Source organism: Rhinolophus ferrumequinum, chromosome 23 (genome assembly GCF_004115265.2).
Source record: "Rhinolophus ferrumequinum isolate MPI-CBG mRhiFer1 chromosome 23, mRhiFer1_v1.p, whole genome shotgun sequence".
Taxonomy (NCBI): Eukaryota; Metazoa; Chordata; class Mammalia; order Chiroptera; family Rhinolophidae; genus Rhinolophus; species Rhinolophus ferrumequinum.
This window is the reverse complement of record NC_046306.1, coordinates 31,271,977-31,294,047: the sequence shown is the minus strand read 5'-3', so window position 1 is coordinate 31,294,047 and position 22,071 is coordinate 31,271,977. Positions and strand designations below refer to the sequence as shown.

The 22,071-nt window shown below is 38.2% G+C and overlaps 1 protein-coding gene across 1 annotated transcript in view; it reads right to left on the bottom strand.

Annotated features, from left to right (window-relative positions):
• SLX4IP (SLX4 interacting protein) overlaps positions 1-22,071 on the bottom strand; it is a 187,602-nt gene that overhangs the window by 13,986 nt on the left and 151,545 nt on the right. Inside the window, exons 5-6 of the mRNA XM_033094499.1 lie at positions 9,121-9,198; positions 6,168-6,256 (exon numbers count right to left, since the gene is read on the bottom strand). Coding sequence (XP_032950390.1) covers positions 6,168-6,256; positions 9,121-9,198 — 167 coding nt within the window. The remainder of the gene's footprint in view (positions 1-6,167; positions 6,257-9,120; positions 9,199-22,071) is intronic.

Here is a 22,071-nt window from a genome sequence, read left to right as displayed (position 1 = left end):
ATCACCAAAGGGAGACTATAGGTCTCTGCATCAGTAAAGGTGCATTATGGGAAGAAAAGGACAAAGGACTAGAGGACCCAGATACATCGTCTTCTTACTTATCCCTCCTATCCTATTCTAACTCTCTGGAGGGCTGGAGGAGAAGACAGGGAGCATATCATTTAGAAATACTGCTGGCTGATTATGTAGGAAATTTTTATTATAAGGAAAGGAGAAAAAAACCTTAGGCTACCGTAACATATAAGCAAAGGATAGTTAATCTTTAAAAAAGTGATTTTACCTGAGAAAAATTTTTTCTTACCTTTTTTGTCATAGTCCAGAAAAACTATTCAGGTAGACCCAGCCAGCCAAGAATAATTTCATCCCCACCACCAGCATTTCCATTCAGATCACCCACCTGCAGGTCCACATAAGGGCAGGTAGGTGATGGTGGATGCTATAGTTCCCGTCCCCGCCAGGGAAAACAGCCCCTCCACAGGCCCTTCTGTGGTCCCGATCTGCTGACTGTGTTTTGACCCTAAGCACTGACCACAGCTGACTGGAAAAGGGCAGGGCGGTCAGCATAGGGAAGCAGCAGGCCAAGATGGTGGGCATCAGTTATGTCCTGCTGCTCCAGGGACAAAAGGAGAGCCTTGTCTCTGGAGAAGCCTCCTTGCTGTGTGTGCTCCCACAGTGAGGCCCCATTCGTACAGGCAGACTGAGCACGTTTATTCCCTTGAACCTAAAAGCACAATACTAGCGAATATGCAGAATAAAAATGACCTCACATCACAAACTAAATTTTGTAAAAATACCAGAAGAAAATATTAGCAAATATTTACCCAATTTTGAAAAACATAATGCCAAGATCATCTAAGGCAGAAATCATTAAATGGAAAACATAAAATTGATGACATAGACACTTACCACACAGCAATGTCATACAATTGAAAGGTAAACGATGAAATCACTAACAGTTACTTTCTTTACTATGTAAGTTTTTATATAGTAAGGAGTTTGTGAAATACAAAAATACCAATACAAAAATGGAGACAAACATAAAATTCACAAATGAATGAGGTCCTAGTTAAATTAAACACACACTGACCTCAGTCATCAAGTATGAAGTATGGAGGGGTACAGACCAGATCATTAACAGAGGCTATCTTTGGGTTGGGAGTTATGGGTAATTTTTACTTTCTTTGTATTTATTTTGATTCTAAACTTTTTTGTACAATGAACACGTATGATTTTGGTAAGCAGTTGTTAAATAAAAAAACTAAGTTCAGAACACTGGAAATGTGAAATATGGAAATGATTTCTTTCTACTCAAGGAACTTTTGCTAGTGCTATAGGACTCTCTTGTTTATGGCTTCCAAGTAATTTACCACTAGCGTTATTTAGGTAATACAATCAGATGAAAAGAACGGATTCTTAAAAAGTCTATGATACATCATGAAAAACATGGAAAAATCATTCACTACTCATTTAATTTTTTTGATACAAAAAAGGAGTTCTTTTTTTGAATGATTTGATTTACACTTATGCAAAAGTTCCCTCATGAAAATTAAATAATTATATTATCAAGGTATAGAAGTTAGTGCATAGTCAAATTGTTAAGTAGCTTACTTTTTCTATTTTAAAAACTGAAGGATTAAAATGTTTCCTTAAATTTCTAGTCATCTTTCCTAAGATAAAATATAACTTTACCCCCCAATTTTTGTTAATCACTGTTTTAAAATCTACAAGTAAAGTTCTCCTTTGTGCAAAATTAGTTTACAGTTTTTATTTAGCTACATTTTCATCTGCTTCCTCTGACAGAAATTCAGTGTGAGAAAGGATTTTTGCAATAATTTGATATCCTCCCCCTTGACTGTGAGCAGGGCTAAGGCCCACAGAGGTTCAATTACGCACAGCTGAGAAACACGACGGCCAAGCTAAAAATAACCCACGCTAGGGTAGTTTATTGCTTCTCTAGACTCATTTTCATTTCAGTTTTATACGCATAAACTAGAAGGAGAATTCTTTAACGTTAAACAGTAGTTTGACTTAAGAGAAGTGTTCAATGTAGTGCTTAAATACTGTCTCTTGTCAGGACATGCCGGTAATCCCACAGACACGCTCCAGCGAGGGCCTAGCACCGCATGGCTGGAGAACGTCTGCAGAATCTTGACGGCTGTTTTCACAGCTTGGTCACAACACATATGACGGTGAGTCCAAGGACCCAAACACCTTACTGTATATATCCACTTATAGGCAGCACTAGCACTAAATGTCATTTTTTAATTTCCAAAAAATCACAGACTTTTTTACAGCTTAAGTTTAAAAGTAAGAAAGTAACTTACCACGTTTCCCCAAAAGTAAGACCGGGGTCTGATATTAAGTTTTGCTTCAAAAGATGCATTAGGGCTTATGTTCAGGGGATGTCATCCTGAAAAATCATGCTAGGGCTTATTTTCCGGTTAGGTCTTATTTTTGGGGAAACACAGTAGAATTTTGGACTTTGCTTCTGAATGACAGAGAGGATCCAATTGAACCATGAAGGTGCAGAATGCATACAGCTTCAAAAAAAGAAAAAAACAGAGACTCTATTTGAATTACCTTTTTAGGTCACCAGGAAACTTTTGGTACCCTTGACGTGCTAGACTATAAGCTCCTTTAGGGCAAGAGCACTTCCTTATTTTTCTTAGTTTCCCCAGAGCTCCTGGGAAAGAGCCAGCACTCAGCAAATTATGTTAAAAGGTGACGGTTAAGAACAGATTGGAAGGGTCTCTGGAGACTAGAAGGAGTGGCTGTAACCATTGCTCTATGAGACAGTAGCTTTAGGCTGACCCTGAAATGTCCCAAATATATACAGAGTTCTGTGGTTATTTACACAATAAAGTTATTACTTTGGTTATTATTGATCATTTTCTTTAATAAAGAAATAATAAAAATAATAAATAATTCTGAATTTCCCAAAGGCTCCTGGGCTTTACTTCTGAGAATGAAGTTTCTACACCGTGACATGGATTGTAAATATGAAAGACAGTATTATTAGAATGCAATATAGCTGTGTACAACAAAAAATTTATTTTATGCTCTTCATATTTCTAAAGGGAAAAAGGGGAGAAAAAACCCAAAAACTGAAGGTACAAACTCCCAAAATGACTCCCCAGCTCAATTTCTAGCAATAGGTCAAAAACTGAGGCTACAAGGGCTTCCAGATTTCTTATGAGAAACTGTAGTAACAAAAATACAATGACTCATCTCATAATAATGCCCTTTCTTCCCAAAGTACACATCACAATTCCCACATCCCTGGCACACGGGCCCTCAGTGCAGAGCTATTGCAACATGGAGCGTCTCCCTGCACCAATGTCCCTTAGTGGACAGCGGGGTGACAGACCTCCCTGGTGCTGTGGGGGTCAGGGGCAGCATGGCTGCAGTCGTTCTACCCGTTCCCCCCCTCAAGGAGGGGATTTCTCCCTTTGTACTGCTTGATCTGGAACAGCGGTTCTTTTGTGTAGCCACCTTTTTAAGAACTGGGGAGCTAAGTGCAGCTGGCTTCCTTGTGTACAGGCTGAAAGAATCCCTTGGCAGAGCAGTTCTGAATAGGCACTCCTAGATTTCCTAACCAACTGTCATTTAGACACTGAGGCCTCCAAAAAAAAAAAAAAAAAAAAAAAAGAAAGAAAAGAAAAGAAAAGAATGAAAAGAAAAAGACGAAAACAAAGGAATCTGCTGCTTAAGGCTACAGCATCAATAAGGCGCCCAGGCTGTTGCTCAGGTACTGGCTCACTCCTCTGTCACTTTTGTGGCCGGGAAGAGAGAGGTAACAGTTACAGGAAAATAACTTAAGTTTATTGCCCAAGAAGTATCTCCAATACAGCTATTTAAGAAGCCAATTCCCCAGGTCTTGCCCAGTGTGATGGTACCAAGAGAAAATGAGATGCCTCTTGCCCTTCGGCAAATAATGTAAACTGATAAAAGAATTCAAAGCTTCAAGGAATAAGGAAGTTCAAGGAACACTCACAGGAGTGTCGGATATCATGGCTCTGGGCATTTTAAGTAATACCGGTGTATAACTGAGTAAGAATGCCTTCTCTCTGGCAGAAGGCAATTCTGGGAGGGAAGGATTGTTTATCGATCCTTAAATAGCTAAGACAGGAGGGCTCTGCAGAGGTCAAATATCTATGAGAATAAAGCTCTAAGACAATTGTGGTGGAAGGACTGCTTTGTTGTTGGCTTGATGGACCATTTGTGGGAGACAGGGCCCTTTGCTGGACCTGGATATTTTATTGTTTCCAGGGAAGAGAAGCTTGAAGAAGTGGAAGACTGGAGGCCTGTGAGGAGGGGAGGTGCTCAGGCGAGCTGGTCAAGCAGAAGGGGTGCACAGAGCCTATGTCCAGGGGCGGAGTTATTTAGTGGCATCAGGCTTTAGGTGACTCTTGTCTGCGTGTGGCTGGGAGAGTGTACATGTAAAGGGAAGATGAGAGATGAGAAAAAAGGGGGTTAAAAAGACAGAGACTGACCACATCTAAAGAGAATCATGCAGAAAAATGAAAGATCCACATGATGTAAATGGCATTTTTCTTATAAGCTAACTTGGTTAACTCTGATAGTGCTAGCACTACATGTCAGAACATTTTGAAGATAAGAAAACTGACTGGCTCAGGTAAAAGGCTCAGACTAGTCAACCTTTCAGAACAAATATTCTTAACATTTAGGAAGTCCTTTAGATTATAGGATATATATGACAGCAGCTATAGAAAACTTCCATCTGTGTAAATACCAGTGCCCCTGAGGAGGATAATATTTCATTTGTATTGAGATGTTTTAATTCACCCTTAATAATTTAGCGTATTAAGTATTAATATTACATATCATACAAGATCTAATTTCTTCTATATTCCACATGAAAGCAATTAATATTTTTTAGTACAGTTCATTGTTTTCTTAAACCACAGATCAATTTCTTCACTGCTCTGAGAATCAATTAAGCTATATATGATAGTTGTTTGCCAACGTTACTACTTTAGTATTTATTAATTTACTAAGATAACTCAATATCCTAGAAGTATTTCAAAGAATAAATTTTTAATACTTTTCACTAAATTTGCTTCATTTATTTAATTTAATGTGTATACTGAGAGTTTTATTGATAGATAAAGAGTAAGGGCCACAGTGGCTTTTCTGATGGGCTTGTTTGCTCCAAATGAAGGCACCTAAATTTAAATGAGTTCTCTGCTCTTTATTCTTTCTGGGTCTCCATTCACCCTTATTGCCTCTAAAACATTCTCCTTATATATTTATTTAAGATGAGATAAGAAGCTAGTTTTAGACTATGTGGGCCAAATTTCAAATGGATTAAAAAATAAACATAAGGAGTAATCTAATATTCCCATAAATTATTTTAGAAGCATAATCATGTCATACTTCATGTCCAGGTTTAATGTCTGCTAGATATTCCCCCCTCTTTGTTAAAGTTTTAAGTCTTATGTCCAAAAATATGAAACAAAGTTTGTACAGAAGTAAGTTCAGATAGATTGGGTTGTGACTACAGCAAGATAACATGCTCACACACAAGGAGACACTCTCTAGTATGTGTATTAAGTTTAAAAGACAAAGCTGCAAGCCACATCATTAGAAGCGAGTTTTCTGTATCTATTTGTCTGAATAGAGAACACCAATGAAACAGAAACAGGACATGGTGGAACGTACGACTTCGCATGAGAAAAGAGACAAAGAAAACGAACCCTATCAGCTAAGAAATAACACACTAGGGAAAAGTACTGGTTCTCATGAAAATGTCAGTGATTCACCATGGAATAAAATTCAAAAGCCACTGACCCCAATGAAAGCTTCCAGTGGAAACATGTGGATTTTGCTTTATTTCATTTAAAGACTTTGCTGATTACATTTAAATACTATCATAAGCACCATCACAGTTTTTGTAAAAATGTCGTTTTCTTATTTAAAATTGATATGGAAAAAATACTACTGATCAAAATAAATTTTCAAGGGGTATTAAAAAAAACCATATCAATTAATCAATATTATCACGAAAAATAGGTAGGACTTTTTGGTCCCTTATGACATGTATTAAGTACTCAATAGCTAAATGACATAGAAAATTTTTTTTTTCCTAATTTTTATAATAACTCAATATTTAAGCAGATTTACTTATAGATTTTTTTCATACATACCAATTCTTCATTCTGCCTTGCCAAAAGATCATGACTGAATGCAAGCTGATGCACACACACCACAAATCTGTCAGGGAATACACGGAGTTCTGTACAAAATGAAGAAAATCAAGTTACTAAAAGCATCCAAAACCAAAGAACACAGAAATGCTTGGTCCCAGGTTTTAAAGTGACAGCAATAAGCATGTGCGTATGAGACACCTATCTTTCCTCCCCGCCCCTTCTTTTAGTGTTTGCCATCAATAGGGTGGGGCAAGCAAAGAGCTTGAGGGAGGGCCAGAGAGGGTGCAAATTGGTCCACCTGAGCCCCTGGACCATTATATCACATGAAACTCCCAGACAGGGCCTTTGCAGCCCGCCTTCTGTGTCAGTTTGCTGTTTTCTGTCCTGAATTCACATTTGGGAAACAGGATCAATGTTTTCTAATGAGAGTACAGACTTACATAGGAAGAAGAATATTATATAAAACTGGAAAATGTGACTTGTCAAGGTTCTTATTAGTTAGTTTGCCTATCATATCCTTGGTCAACTGGTCTTAGAGAGTTCCCCTCAGATGGAAGGCAAACTCTCAGTCGATTCAATCAGGCTGTGAAAACAGTAGTTTCATTAATCAGGAATTAATAATCAAACTATTAAGGAAGTGGTTAAACATGCAATAGTAAAGACGATACAACTATACCACAGTCACAGTAATCTAATTATTACAACCTCTTAAAGCAAAGCCACTGACTTCAGGGTGGGGAAGCCTGAATGAATCACAGAACTGAACTCCTCAACATTCAATGAAAGGACTACAACATGGTAAAATGCCATCTGTATCTCTCCTTCTCTCACCTGTCCACCTGTCCATCTATCCATCCATCATCCATCCATCCATCCATCCATCCATCCATCCATCCATCCATCCTCCATCCTCCATCTATCATCCATCCACTCAGCCTCCACCTATCTCTGGAGTGATGTCTGGAATGATGCTTAGCCGATGCTAACAGTGTATTTCCTGGGTGGGTGGGGAGGATATTTTCCTCTCTCTTTTACACTTGGTTGTATTGCTTGAATATTTTTATAACATGTGTCATATTTATAACAGAAATAAAGCCATTTTCCTAAAAGAGAAAACTTCCCTCTTATATGTGACAATTTTTTTTCTTAAAGACAGATTACGAACAGATAAGTGAAGACTTTTACATACATTACATGTTTCCAACAATGAATGACAACATGAGGGCACTGACTGAGGCAACAGCATATCTCAACCTGAGGCACTCAGAAGCCACGCATGAAGGTGTCAACTATGTAAACACACACCTCAAACACAGTTAGCACCGTACACCACTTGGCTAGGTTAAACTGTACCAAAGGCCTAATGAGTTGATGTTTCAGTAACAGCTCTTCCCTTATCTCTCACCTGGACCACTGCCGTCTCCTTGGTGGTTACTTTTGCCTATTCTAATTTATCTACTAAGTGCAAGCAGGTTAACAGTTCTGAAAAGCAGCTCCACTTACCACGCTCAGAATCCTATCATGGTTCCTCAGTGCCTACCACATACTATGAAATTAATTATTCAACGCCTTCCATGATTGGGACCTAACCTGTCGTTCTGGTCTTACCCCGCTAGTCTTCCTTATGCAGAAACTCCCATTTCAGGGGGCCTGGATATGTTTAAACTTTGACCCCTTGTGGATGCTATATTTGGTCAGGTGACCAGGAGTGGACTTTGAAAAGCCAAAAACCCAAAATTATCAAAGCAGTTTAGTATTTATTTATTATTTCTTAAAATATTGAGATAAGTGGTAAGTAGTCTGCTTCCCACTTTATGGAAAGGGAAGCCGAGTCACAGAATTCCTTATTTGCGACCTCCTCCCACAAAAATGTCATACTATTGAAATACAACTTGCTGGTAGATCAGAATTAAAATTCAAAATTATCAGTTCTATTAATTATTAGTGGATCAGAACTAGAATTCGAACTTAATCCATTCTATTAAATAATTCCTCTTTTTTGTTCTTTCATTTCTTCCTCTGAAAAATAAGAATGCTAGAATGGCAGATTCTGAATATTTTGGTGCCGGGTATTGTATAAACAGAAACCAACTTCTATACCCCTTTACTCTGCTTAGGTCATAACTGAAATTTGCATTACCTTAATATTTAAATAACGTAAAGATTTAGGCAACAGCAACCCCTACCACAAAGGGTAGCTAGGCTGCATTCAGATATAAGATTAACCGGCTTACTTTGCTAAGACAATTGAGTAAAGTGGAAGGCGCCATTAAATGAGGAATATATTCAAGTGACACTTAAAATTCAAAAAGTGCAGATAATTGTGAAAATTCCAAGAGCAAACCTCCAAACAGTCCTTGTTTAAAGTCCTTGTTTCATAATTTATATACTAAAATCATCCAAGGAAGTTGAGCTAGATTTTCTTTCCAATGCTCAGACAACTTGGAGAACAGTTGTTAGCATCTGACTTAATATTGTTCTTGGCTGGACATGTTTGACATCATTTTCTCAGTGGACATCCTGACCTGGGGAAATCAGGGGGAAAGCTGGCCTCATCACACACCTAGGAAAGGCCCTGACGGCTCTGAGCTGGGAAAACGTTTTCTGGTGCACACACTCGCACCATACCCCAGGGCTTCAGTGTGTACACACAATGATGAACTGATTCAGAGTTTAACTGCCTGTCGAGTCGCTCTGGAAGCTCAGTGAAAGTGCTGAGATGCAGCAGGAAAGTACAGCATAGTGTGCAAGTACAGCTCATTGTTCTCAGGCAGGCAATAAACAGTGAAAAACTGAAAAAAAAAAGTCACAAATGTTTGGAAATACTCTCACTTAGTACTTCAATTTCACGAAGGCAATGAAGCAGGGAGGACTCTTTATTATTTTCATCCCTCTTTAGGGCAAGCTAGTTGTGCAAAATACCTGACAACCCAAGAAATCAGTTTCTTACCAGGACTCCGTGAGCGCGAAAAGCAGCGAAGGCGGATCCCTCTCCTCAAGAAACAGGCTGTGATTTGCAACCCAAAACCTATCCGGGGAAAAGCGCATCGTTAGGTGTGAGCTTCTTTGCCACTGCATCCCAGGGGCCTAGCCCGCGCCTGCCACCCAGCACGCATTCGATAATTATTTAGCAAACGACATGGTGGGGAAGAATCAACAGAAGGCCTCACTTGAGAGAAAGGTGAACATTACAGTCTTGGCTCTTCTAGGAGCCCTGGCCATGGCACCTCGGATGCTTGCTAGGCCCTAAAGTGGCTCAGTCACTTCCCCTGTAATATGCAATAAAAGAGGACGACTGACAAAGAGGCCTGAAAACCTGGCCCTTCACCAGGGATCGTGAATTCAGGCTGAGCTGGTACATAGATCTTGGTCACCTCCTGAGAGCAATTACTTATGAGCTCACAAAAGAATTGTTTAATACCTACTTTAAGATGAGTGCATTTTGCCTGTAAATAAGTTATTCTAATTCAAGTACAGTAAAGCCATTATACGGAATATGAAAAGAAATGACATGAGCCAAAACAAAACAAAACAAAACAAAACAAGAAAATTCTCCAATTCACCAGAATGGCCTAATGAAAAAGACCAAAAACAGATATAGATGATGTATTACAGAATTGTACACCTGAAATCTATGTAACTTTACTAACAATTGTCACTCCAATAAACTTTAATTAAAAAAAAAGACCCAAACCACCACGTGTTGGCAAGAATATGGGTAAACTGGAATTCTCATACCCTGCTGACATAAGTATAAATTGGTATCGTCACTTTCAAATCTGCTTGAATATCTAAAGCAGAACTTAAACATGAATATTCAGTGTTTACATAAATATTTTTCATAACAGTCCTCTAATCTGGAACCAATGAAAATTATCAACAGAATTTTTTTTATTTTTTAAAAAAGGGGATACAGTCACACAGTGAAATACTACACTGTCCCTAAATATGAATGAGCTATAATTACAGGACATATCAGAACTAAATCTCACAAACATAGTGTTAAGTGGAGGAAGCCTGATCCAAAGGAGTACATTCCATCCATGAAAATGGAGACATTACCATTCATCTCACAGGGGGCAAGACAATTTCAGGTGAGTCACAGAAAGTACCAGCATAGTTTCTTCCTCCCTCCCTTCCTCCTTCCCTTCCAGCCCCTCTCCAGGTATAAACTACTCTGTTGATGACTTTTCTGAAAAGATTAAGTAAAAATTTTCCCGTTAACACAGTTGAGTACTTGGTGGAAGAACCAGAAATGAAAGGTCAGCCAAAGAAGGGTGATGGTCTCCAAGTTCTAAAACAACCTGAGAGATAATATTTTATCCATGAAATTGGAGGGGCCAGAAGTTACAAGAGGTGGTCTCTAGGACCATCGGACTCTCCAAAGTCCATGACTATAATTGTTTTGAAATAATTTATATAATTCATACATAAGGAACACAAAGAAGTTTCCACTTTCACATTATCTTTCTGACACTCCGGTAGAAAGATCTAGAACATCAGTGACCACCGACTTCATGTTCTGTCTATACAAGCTACAGCTATGATAGCACAATTGCTTTAGACACAGGGATTACAAAATAAAAGTGACATCTATGATAATCTCCAAATTTACTGAGATGAATTTTTTCCTCACACACTTGAAATGGATTGCATTTTGGTCACGTGGCTTTCTTCTGCTTAACATGTCAAATATGCACACCGTTGGCTTTATTCTGAGTGCTCTTAAGCAAATACTTCATTCCTTAGGTCACCGAGAGTGGAAGTGACTTCCACATCTGTTTATTTGTCCTACTGCAGGGGAGTGGAAAGGTATAAGAGTCCTTAACAATTTGGGAATCACAAACACACACAGAAAAATTTTAAAGTGAGTTTAAAAATAATGATCTATAATGTGAGTCTTCCAAAGGATTGAACAACAACAACAAAACTATGCAATATCTGAGTCATTCTGTCTATGCTGGGGGATCGTACTAAAGGCTTGTAGCTCTTGGTAATTAAGATTTAGATGACACGTTCAAAATTTGAAAAATATTTTCTCTGTTAAAAATCTCCAGCAATAAATATTATTATTAGGAAGGGGCTAAATCTAAAGTTGAATATGAAAGCTACAGCTCTGAGTTCAGGAAGCCTGGATGTGGAGATACCCTGTGAGTGATAACTAAATCCTACTTGGTCAGCTATACAACAAAGTCTCAATATGACACCTTCCCTCATAGAAAAATAAAGCAGTATAAGGCAAATTCTAACTAAATGATTTATTACTGGAATTACTAGGAGAATTGAGTTTATTAAAACAGTTTCCCCTATACTCCTCACCCCCAGGATAGGATTAGTGTAAAGGGAATCATTACTAAACTGGTGTCCTGTTATGGTTTCGATGAAAAACCCTGCCTAGTGGCACCTACAAAAGAAATGGCAAGTTTAACATGTAAAGAGATCTGCACCTGCATAGTCCAAATTCCACTGGCCATAGGAAACTTTCTTGTTTAAAGAAAAACTTAGAGAGATTAAACACAAAAGATACTTGTGTCACTCTTAAAGCAAACTAATTTTGATATCGTAACAGAAAAAATCACTGCTGATGAAATACACTGAACTGAAATGCTTAGGGAGATATATTTCATTTATCCATAGATAACAGGCAATGATAAAGATTATATTCTCATCTTTGCTTTTTAATGAAAGTGACTTCACAGGGTTTAGCAGGCCACTGAGATTTTGTACTTAGCCGGGGCTAAAGCAAAGCTCCACTATTCTCTAAAGCTAAATAGCAACTTGGCAAAGAATGCAGGAAGCCATTTGCTTTCCCTTTTAGGGGCACCAGCTCCCAGCTTGCTACACTGGTGTTCCGGAGTTAGTACAGATCTGGAGTGAGTAGGAGACTGGGGGGCTGGTGGTGGTTGGGGGATGGGAAGCAAAATGAAAATCATCAAGCGATATCCTTTTCATCTGAAAACGGTGTTTCAAGATTTTGAGGCACTTGTAAATCACATTTCAGTATGCCTGTTTTCTTGCTAGTTACTGTGTTCCACCTAAATCAGAAAAGACTGTCTTAAGACACAGAAAGAGATTGGAGTTAGAGGGAGGACAGCTTTGTAGTGGAACATCTTTCCACCAACACTCTTCAGGTATGTGTATTTCAGGAAATAATTTATAGTTCTGCATTGCTAATGTCATAAGACATCCAGTACCAGCAAGAGTTCATATTCCCCCCTGGCCTCTGAGCAGTCCCCAAAAGTCTCCAGTCCCTATGTCTCCTGCATTCTGTTATTTGTAAAGAGAAGCTTCTCTCTACCTTTCCACAGACAACCTCCCAACCCACAATGAGGCCCCAAATGCTGACATGTTACCACATTAACTTTCTTCTGGCTCATCTGGTTCTGGTTGTTCATCAAAGAATATTAATCTCCAAGAAAAAAGCGGGGGAGTCAGTAATATTTATGAGAGAAGGAAAGTGTGGTTCATGTTATAAGGACAAACCAGAGTCGTGCCATTATTTTATTTCATATTCTGTCTAAAATACACTGCTCCAAAATGGCTTTATTGGAAATTCAGAGACTTCATGACTAGAAAGGGAAAAACAACAACAGCAAAATAAATTAAATGGGAGTTGAATAAATTCCATCCTGGTGTGGCAAGGCAGATTAGTTTTAAGTCATACTGAGCTCCAATGAGTAATACTTTTTAAGGGAGTGGTCATTTATTTGGGTTATTTTATTTCGTAGTCCCAAGACACTGAGAACAAATATCCAACATGGAGATTCTAGTGTAAAACTATCTAGCTTCACTTGTTTTCCAGGGAACCCATGGCCAAGGCGACGTGCACTTCTCCAAGGCTGCCCAGGGGTCAGTGGTATGGTGCACCATAGAGACAAGCCCTCTCCCACGGCTCTTATGAGACGGATCTTGGGGAGCCTGGGAAAATGCCTCCAAGTGCCCCGCTGAGCCTTCAGGACGGCCTGGCACGTAAGCACCACTTCACAGTGGACTCCACCCACCACCGCATGGCTCTCCTACAGCAAAACCTTCTCCCAAACCACAAAGCAGACTCAGGAAGACCTACTGTGCCCATTACTTCTCTCCCTGAGATGACGTCTTCATGAGTAGCACCACTCACAATCATGAAAAATTTAAAACATGAAGTAGAAAAATAGTGCCATAAACACCCCCAAACCGACCATCTAAACCCAATAATGGTTAATATTATGTCATATTTCACGTACCTGTTTGATAAACTATCTCAAAAAAATTAAATATCACGATACTTTACTCCTAAAGATGGAAATATAGACTTCCCCAAATAAGGACATTCTCCTACGAGCAGATCACCAAAATACTATGATCACAACGGAGTATGATGTTATTGCTCAAATAACTAGTCCATATTCAAATTTCTCAAACTGTCCCCAAAATGTATATTGCTGATTTTTCTCCTGAACCAAAGATCAAGCAACTCATTTGGTTATGTCTCTGACACCTCCTGTAATGTAGAATAATCTCCCCCTTCCTTTTCTTCACAACTGACGTTTCCAAGAGATTAGGCTAGTTTTCTTGAAGGAAGACTCCTATTCGGGGTTTAAGTGTATATTTGTTAAATCTCAATTGCCAAAATACAACTTTTCAACCTGTACGGTCTTTTTGAACGCTAGCCATTTGCCAACTGATGTCTTCTTTAACTGCTGCAGGAAACTGCAGGTTCAAACTAAGGCTATAATAACAATCCAAAGTCTGAAACACAGACGACTTGAAGATTTAGCCTCAAAGATAATTTCAAAGAAATCAAATCTTAAATTTACATACTTAAATTTTTAGCAAAGGTAAGCTTACCTAAGCAGGTTGGACAGTGGCCTCATACTCGTTTTCAGAGTCCTTGGTGAAAATCAGATACTATGTGCTCACCTAGAAGCAGCTCTGCACTGTGTGCCAGCTCAGACTTGTGACTTGCCAGTCTGAGGTCCAGTCAGTTCTCACTCTCCATGTGAAGACTTGGGTGAGATTTACTAAGAGGGTAGGACAAGAAGGGGCGGATTTCTACCGAATACTGACAATGTCTTACATGCTACAGTAGACCAGCAACAATATATAAAGGATGGAGAATATATGTTTTAAAGTTATTTCATTCAGGAAAAATGAAGTTATAACTCACTACTTTTGCAACTGTGTCCATTTGAAAAATTACACCTGTCCTTATCAGGAGGGCATGGGTAAAGAAATGACAAGTTTGATAACCGTCACTTAGTACATAAAGAGGCTAAGCATGAGATAGCGCTTTTGGAAAAGCCTTGATGAGGACTTTTGAAACACATTACAGGCCTAAGTGTGACCTTCACCACTGCTGGTGATGGGTGGGGTTGGAAAAGGGGGTTTTTCTGTGGGAACCAAAAAACAAGAGTCCTGTCATAAGTTTACGAATACACACACAGGCTCCCAGTCTAGGACCACAACTGGGAAACAATTTGGGTGGCTAAGTGGAATATTTGGTCCTGGGCTAAAAATTTCACTTATTACCCAAAACATTCAGGGACTCCAAAAAGGTTCCCTTGAGATAACATTTCATGTCCTTAAATAAGGACTCTACTGGACTCTGAGTCACAATAAAGCTATGTCTATTTGATGCCAAAACAAATGGGGCAAACTGGTTAGCTCCATGAAAAAAAAAAAGAAAGAAAGAAAAAAAACTGTAAACAAAATAATTACTTGAGGCTAAATTTACTTAGAAAAAACGATGTTTTAAAAAATATTGTTTTTATTTTCAACTACTGTTGACATACAGTATTATATTAGTTTCAGATGTATAACATGGTGATTAGACATTTATACAACTTATGAAGTGATCACCCCATCTGATACCATACATAGCTATTACAATATTATTGACTATATTCCCTATACTTTACATTCTCATGACTATTTAGTAACTACCAATTTGTATTTCTTAATCCCTTCCCCTTTTTCACCCAGCCCCTCAACACCCCCTTCCGTCTGGCAACCATCAAAACGTTCTCTGTATCTGAGTCTGTTTGTTTTGTTTGTCCACTGATTCCATATTTATACCTGTCTCCTCACTGACTTTGCATGTAATATCACTGGCCACAGGTATTATTAATTTTATTATCTATAGAATACATCAGAGATTGTTAATACAGAATGAGAAAGCCGCTCAGGGAAGTCAAAAATTAGGATAAAACAAACTCAGAAATGATCACTTCAGATTTCTTTCCCATGTTTTCCCACTTTTTTGTTTGTAAAAATATGCCCTTAACATCAAATATGAAAACCATGTTTAGATCATAGGCAAGCACAGATGACATGATATTCAAAACGATGGTTTCCACAATCATAACCCTGCTAGACCATGCATAATGATGGGAATGATACGTATAATAATACTGCGTCCTTATAAAACTCAAAGTTCTCTATAAAACCATTCACTCACCTTTAAGTAACCACGCATAAAAGAAACAGAGTTTTACTAAACCTTCTAGATGAGATGGCTGGTTTTTTGAGCTGTTGGCTATTCAAGCAGGCCCATTTGCAACAGCTATCAAACTTCTGTGCCTAGGACAAGGAACATCAGATGAAGCAAGTCTCCTGTGGCCTCCCTGTCGTGCAGGGGGTGCATTCCAACTCTGAGGTTCTCCATCCATATGCAGTGAGAAAGAGTTCATGAATCACTGGAGTATTCTAACAGGATCCACTGGAGTATTCTAACAGGATAGTGGAATCACAGGATGAGAAAGATCTTTGAAACATCATCTATTCCACTTCCCACTTTGTGAGCCAGAACTATATCTAAACCATATTTTTAAAACAATACCAAAATACCAAATGAGAAGATGCCACACCTACACAAATGCAACTCAATTTTTCCTTTACTATCTGAATTGATGTTACAAACTTAAGTGTTTAAGGGGCAAGACAGGTAACAGTAAAGAGCTGGGTCCTGACTGTGGAAAACTGGAGAAAGCCCATATCTGGTTTAAAAGGGATGGTGGCTCCTGAACTCCAGCCATCAGCTGCCACTGAAAACTAGGGCATAGGATACAAGGTTTTAGTCCTTTCCCGAAAAGTTGGAAATCTAATTTTTATGTGAAATTGCCAAAATTTTAAATTAGCAATGAACTCAGAATTTAAATATATACTGTACAATCCAAGTAAAATATTTCTGAGGGCCACTTTGGCTTCGTGATGCCAGTTTGCAATCTCTAATCTAAATTCCTCACACTTTAGTTGAAGTTCATTTTCTTGAGTTCTATTTTACGGAGAGCTGAAGAAAAGGTGACCACTACCAAATGCTTGAAGATAGGTAGTCAGTTTCAATCCAGTCATTTAAAACCAGGTCCTTAACCTCATGACACAGGACATATTTATCTACACTTAAATCATCTTTTTTGACACTTCTAAGACATGCATTAAACAGTTAAGGGTTTTATTCAATGTGCGGGGAAATGGAAAGATTATACCATTTTAGAAAACATTAATTGTATGAAATGTGTGAGATCTGCATTTGAAAACATTAATTGTATGAATGTGTGAGATTAAAACTTACACTAATAAAAATAGGACTTAAAAAGATTGAGTAACATACCATGTTCTTGGTTAAAAGGGCAAACGTTATAAAGATGTGAAATGTTCCCATATTTATTTATTTATTTATTTAGCAAACATGTACTGAGGGCCTATTATGTACCAGACAATTCCAATAAAAAATCACGATGAATTTTTTTTTTTGTTTTGCGAGGAGACGTGGCAGTTTGGAAGTTGCCAAAACTAATTCTAAAATTAATATAGAAGAATAAACAAGTAAAAACAAGTAAAAATAGTTAAAAGAAAATGAAAATGGTTTTTTCCTAATCAAAAGTAACGCATATAATGCTTAACGTATTAAAAAGAAAAAAAGACAAATAAAGAAGTACAAGGAGAAAGCTAAGTCATCAACAAATTGACCACCTAGAGATAGTCACTTCGTCACTTTCACTTTTGATATCTCCCGGATCTTTTCTCAAGATATCCCAGGTTGGACAATTAAGTGGCGAACTCATCCTAGAAAAAGTGCTACATACCTCATTGCTGAATATCACTACAGTCACCTTAGAAGCACTCCCCTTGGGAAGCTATTCACCGATGCCAGCACCTAGTTAACCCTTCAAAGCAATTTTGGAACTCCTTTTCTGGAATGGCCATCAGAGCTGTCATTGTATTACCCTTGATGTCCTGAATGTCATCAAAATGTCTTCCTTTCAATATTTTCTTTATCTTTGGGTAAAGGAAGAAGTCATTGGAGGCTAGACCAGGTGAATAGGGGTGTTCCAATACAGTTATTTGTTCACTGACTAAAAACTCCCTCACAGACAGTGCCGTGTGAGCTGGTGCACTGCCATGATGCAAGAGCCATGAATTGGTGAAAAGTTCAGGTCGTCTAACTTTTTTTTTTTTTTTAACTTTTATTTAAATGTTTTTCTGGGACCCATCAGCTGTAAGTCAAGTAGTTGTTTTAGTTGTGGAGGGTGTAGCTCACATTGTCCCATGTGGGGATTGAACTGGCAACCTTGTTGTTAAGAGCACTGCACTCTAACCAACTGAGCTATCCGGCCACCCCAGGTTGTCTAACTTTTTCACGCAGACTTTTTAGCACTTCCAAATAGTAATGGTTTGTTCAGTTGGTACAAATTCATAATGAATAATCCCTCTGATTTCAAAAAAAAGTTAGCAACATCATTGCAACAAAAGTTTGTGAACTTAATCGGCAAACCTCATATAGTTTAGTTATACATGTATTATTATTTCTTTTTATAAAAATGGAGTCACATAAATGCTGTTTTACAACCTAATTAAAAAAAAAACCCTCAATGTTACAAACATTGACTTTGAGTATAGTACCAGTTAGGAATCTACTTTTATCCTTTCCCAAATAAATAACTAATTGAATAGTCACTCGAAGGTCACCAGTAATTTGCAATGCCAGCTCCATCACATACAGGCTTCTCTGAGTTAATTTATTCCATTGACTTTTTACTCAACACACACTGTGTGGATTACCAAAGCATTACTGATAACAAATCCTACTATCAAATAATAGCAAACACTCCTGATCCCCAGCACTGTTTCTAGTCTTCATCAGGAGTACTTGGAATTTATTCTTAGCCCTTCACATTTTTACATAGCTTTTAGTATTCCAAGTTGCATGAAAAAACCCTGTGGAAAGTTTGATTAGGAGAGCATCGACTCTACAGATCAATTTAGAGAAAAACCAACATCTTTATGATAATGAGACTTCCTATACATTTAACATAGTAAATCTCCCAATTATTTTTAAGTCCATTTAAATGTCTTTCAAAGAAGTTAAATTTTTTTTCTACATAAAGTCCTAGCATAGTTTATAATGAAGTACTTCTTAATTTTTATTGTTGCCATTGTACATGTTAGCTCCTAAATATTACATTTTCCAACTGTCTGCTACTGCAATTGACTTCAGCAGAAGTCATGTTGACCTGCAGGCGAAAAAAGCTATTAAACCCTGTTATTAATTCTAATACGTAGTCTGTATATTTCCATTAGATTTTTCTACATATATAAACATTTACCCCCAAAATGACACTTTTCTTCTTTATTTCCAGTTTTTTCGTTTTTTGGGGAGGGGAGAATTTTCCTTTTATATTTACTAATATTATAAGGAAAAAAAATCTTTCGCTACTACTTTTTTAAAGATTTCTATTAAAATGTAGCTAACATACAATATTGTATTAGTTTCAAGTGTACACCATAGTTATTCAACACTTATATACCTAAAGAAGTGATCACCACGATAAGTCCAGCAACCATCTGACACCGTACATGAAATAACATGCTATCACAGTATTATTGATGATATTTCCTATGCTGTACATTACATCCCCATGAATTATTTGTTTTATAACTCGAAATTTGAACCTCTTATTTCCTTTTACCTTTTCTCCCCTTTCCAAAATTTTCAATTATGGTTGACATTTATATTAATTTTAGGTGTAAGGCATAGTGGTTAGATATTAATTTAAGAAGTGACCCCCCGACTAGTCTAGTACCCACCTGGCACTATACATAGTTATTACCATACTATTGAGTATATCTCCTATGTTATACTTTATATCCCCATGACTATTCTGTAACTATCAATTTGTACTTCTTAATCCCTTCACCTTTCTTGCCCTGCCCCCAACCCTCCTCTCATCTATCACCTAGACAAATCTAGTCCCCATATGACACCATACGTAGTTATGACAATGTTATTCACTATATCCCTTATGCTATACCATACATGTCCATGACTACTCTGTAATAACCAATTTGTACTTCTTAATCCCTTCCGCTTTTAAACCCATCCTCCCCAACACACCCTCCCATCTGGCAACCATCAAAATGTTCTCTGTATCTATGTGTTTATTTATTTTGTTCTTTAGATTCTACATATAAGCAAAATAACATTGCATCTGTCTTTCTCTGTCTGATACATACCACCCCACACAAAATCTCCAGGTCCATCCATGATGGCCCAGATGGCAAGAACCCATTCCCTTTCATGGCCAAGCACTATTCCATTGTATACTGAGGGTGCCAAAAAAATGTATACACATGACTTGTATTCATCTTTTGTTATTGGTATATATTGAATATTACAATTTTTTTTTTGAATATTACAATTTTAATACAGCTTTTTCCTTTCTTAAAATGTGTATACATTTTTTTTTTTTTTGGCACTCTCTGTATATGACCACCTCCTCTTTATCCATTCATCCATCGAGGAACACCCAGGCTACCTCCACATCTTGGCCATTGTAAACAATGCTGCAATGAACATGTGGATGAACACATCCTCTCGAAATAGTGTTTTTGGTTCTCCGGGTAAATACCCAGAAGTGAGATTGCTGGGTCCTTCATTGTCTCTTGTTATAGCCTTTGTTTGAAAGTCTATTTTGTCTGGTACAAGTATTGCTACACCAGATTTTTTTTTTTTTTTATCATTTCCATTTTCATGAAATATCTTTTTCCATCCCTTTACTTTCAGTCTCTGTGTCTTTTGATCTGGAGTGAGTCTCTTGCAGGCAATATACATACAGGTCTTGTTTTCTTATCCATTCAGCCACCCTATCTTTTGATTAAATTCATTTACATTTAAAGTAACTGTTGATAGATACGTAGTTATTGCCATTTTATTATTTATATTTTTGATTTTTTTTTTTTCCATCTTAAAGCAGTCCCTTTAACATTCCTTGTAATACTGATTTGCTGGGGATGAACTCCTTTAGTTTTTTCTTGTCTGGGAAGCTCTTCATCTGTCCTTTGATTCTAAATGATAGCTTTCCTGGGTAGAGTAATCTTGGTTATAGGTCCTTGCATTTTATCACTTTGAATATTTCGTGCCAATCCCTTCTAGTCTGCAAAGTTTCTGTTGAGAAATCAGCTGACAGTCTTATGGGAGCTCCCTTATGGGTAACTAGCTGCTTTTCTCTTGCATCTTTTACAACTTTCTGTCTTTAAGCTTTTGTATTTTAATTATGTGTGTTGGTGTGCGCCTCTTTGAGTTCATGTTGTTTGGGACTCTGTGCTTCCTGGGCTTGTATATCTATTTCCTTTGCCATGTTAGGGAAGTTTTCTGTCATTATTTCTTCAAATAAGTTTTCAATTCTTTGCTCTCTCTCTCTATCTTCCTTCTGGTAATCCATGATGCAAATATTGGTCCACTCGATGTTGTCCAAGAGGCCCCCTAAACGATTCTCATTTGTTTGGATTCTTTTTTCTTTTTGCTGTTCTGATTGGATGTTTTCTGCTACCTTATCTTCTAAATCACTAATTCGTTCTCTGCTCCATCTAATCTACTGTTGATACCCTCTAATATGTTTTTTATTTCCGTGATTATATTCTTTATTTCTGACTGGTACTTTTTTTATGCTCTATCTCCATTTTTATGTTTTCTGTCTCTTTGTTGACGTTCTCCCTGAAATCACTGAGGATCTTTATAACTAATGTTTTGAACTCTGCATCTGGTAGATTACTTGTCTCCATTTTGTTTAGTTCTTTTTCTGGAGCTTTGTTCTGTTCTTTTACTTGAAACATGTTTTTTGTCTGCTTCCTTGTGGTTGTTTCTATGTATTAGGTAGGGTTTCCAGTGTTAGTAGAGTGACCTTGTGTAGTAGGTGTCCTGTGCGGCCCAGTGTGTAGTCTCCCTGGTCACCTGAGCTGTGTGCTGCAGGAGTGAGTGCCCCGTGTGTGGGTTGTGTGTGCCGTACTTTTGTAGCTGAGCCATGGCTGCCTTTGGTACATCAATGAGAAGGACTCTCGGGTTGATTGGTTTGAGGACTGCCCAAGACTACAGTGGAGGAGCTGTTGTGCAGGGGCTGCAGGGGCTGACCTGATGGCAAGATTTGCTTTAACAGGGCTCTGGTGCCTGCCTCGTGTGCCCTTTGGGTGCGTCATCCTTGGAGGCGTCTGGTTGATGCTCTGACTTGGTCAGAAGCTGGCCAGTGGATGTGCCAGCCCTGGGGCCTCCTGGAAGGGACACCGCTTAAGGCCAAGTTTAGCCACAGGCTGTGCCCTTCCTGCTGCCACCTGTTGAGCCACAAAGCAATCTGCAAATGGCTGCCACCCATGCTGGGCTTGGAGGTACCTTAGAGGTCAAGCCGTGACCTGAAGTTAGTGCTACTAATGTCAGACTTGGGGCTGCTCAGCTAGAGGTATGGGACATGCCAAAGCCAGATGCTGCTTGTTTGGGTTCTGTGAACCTTTGAGAGATTTTAGGAAAGTGCACAGCATGAACTAAGATAGGCTGTTTTTATGGAAAAGACACTGGAAGGGGCTTGTGTTTGCCTGAAAGTTAGGTAGGGTGGGGTATTGGGGAATCACCAGGGCAGGGCAAACACTGTTA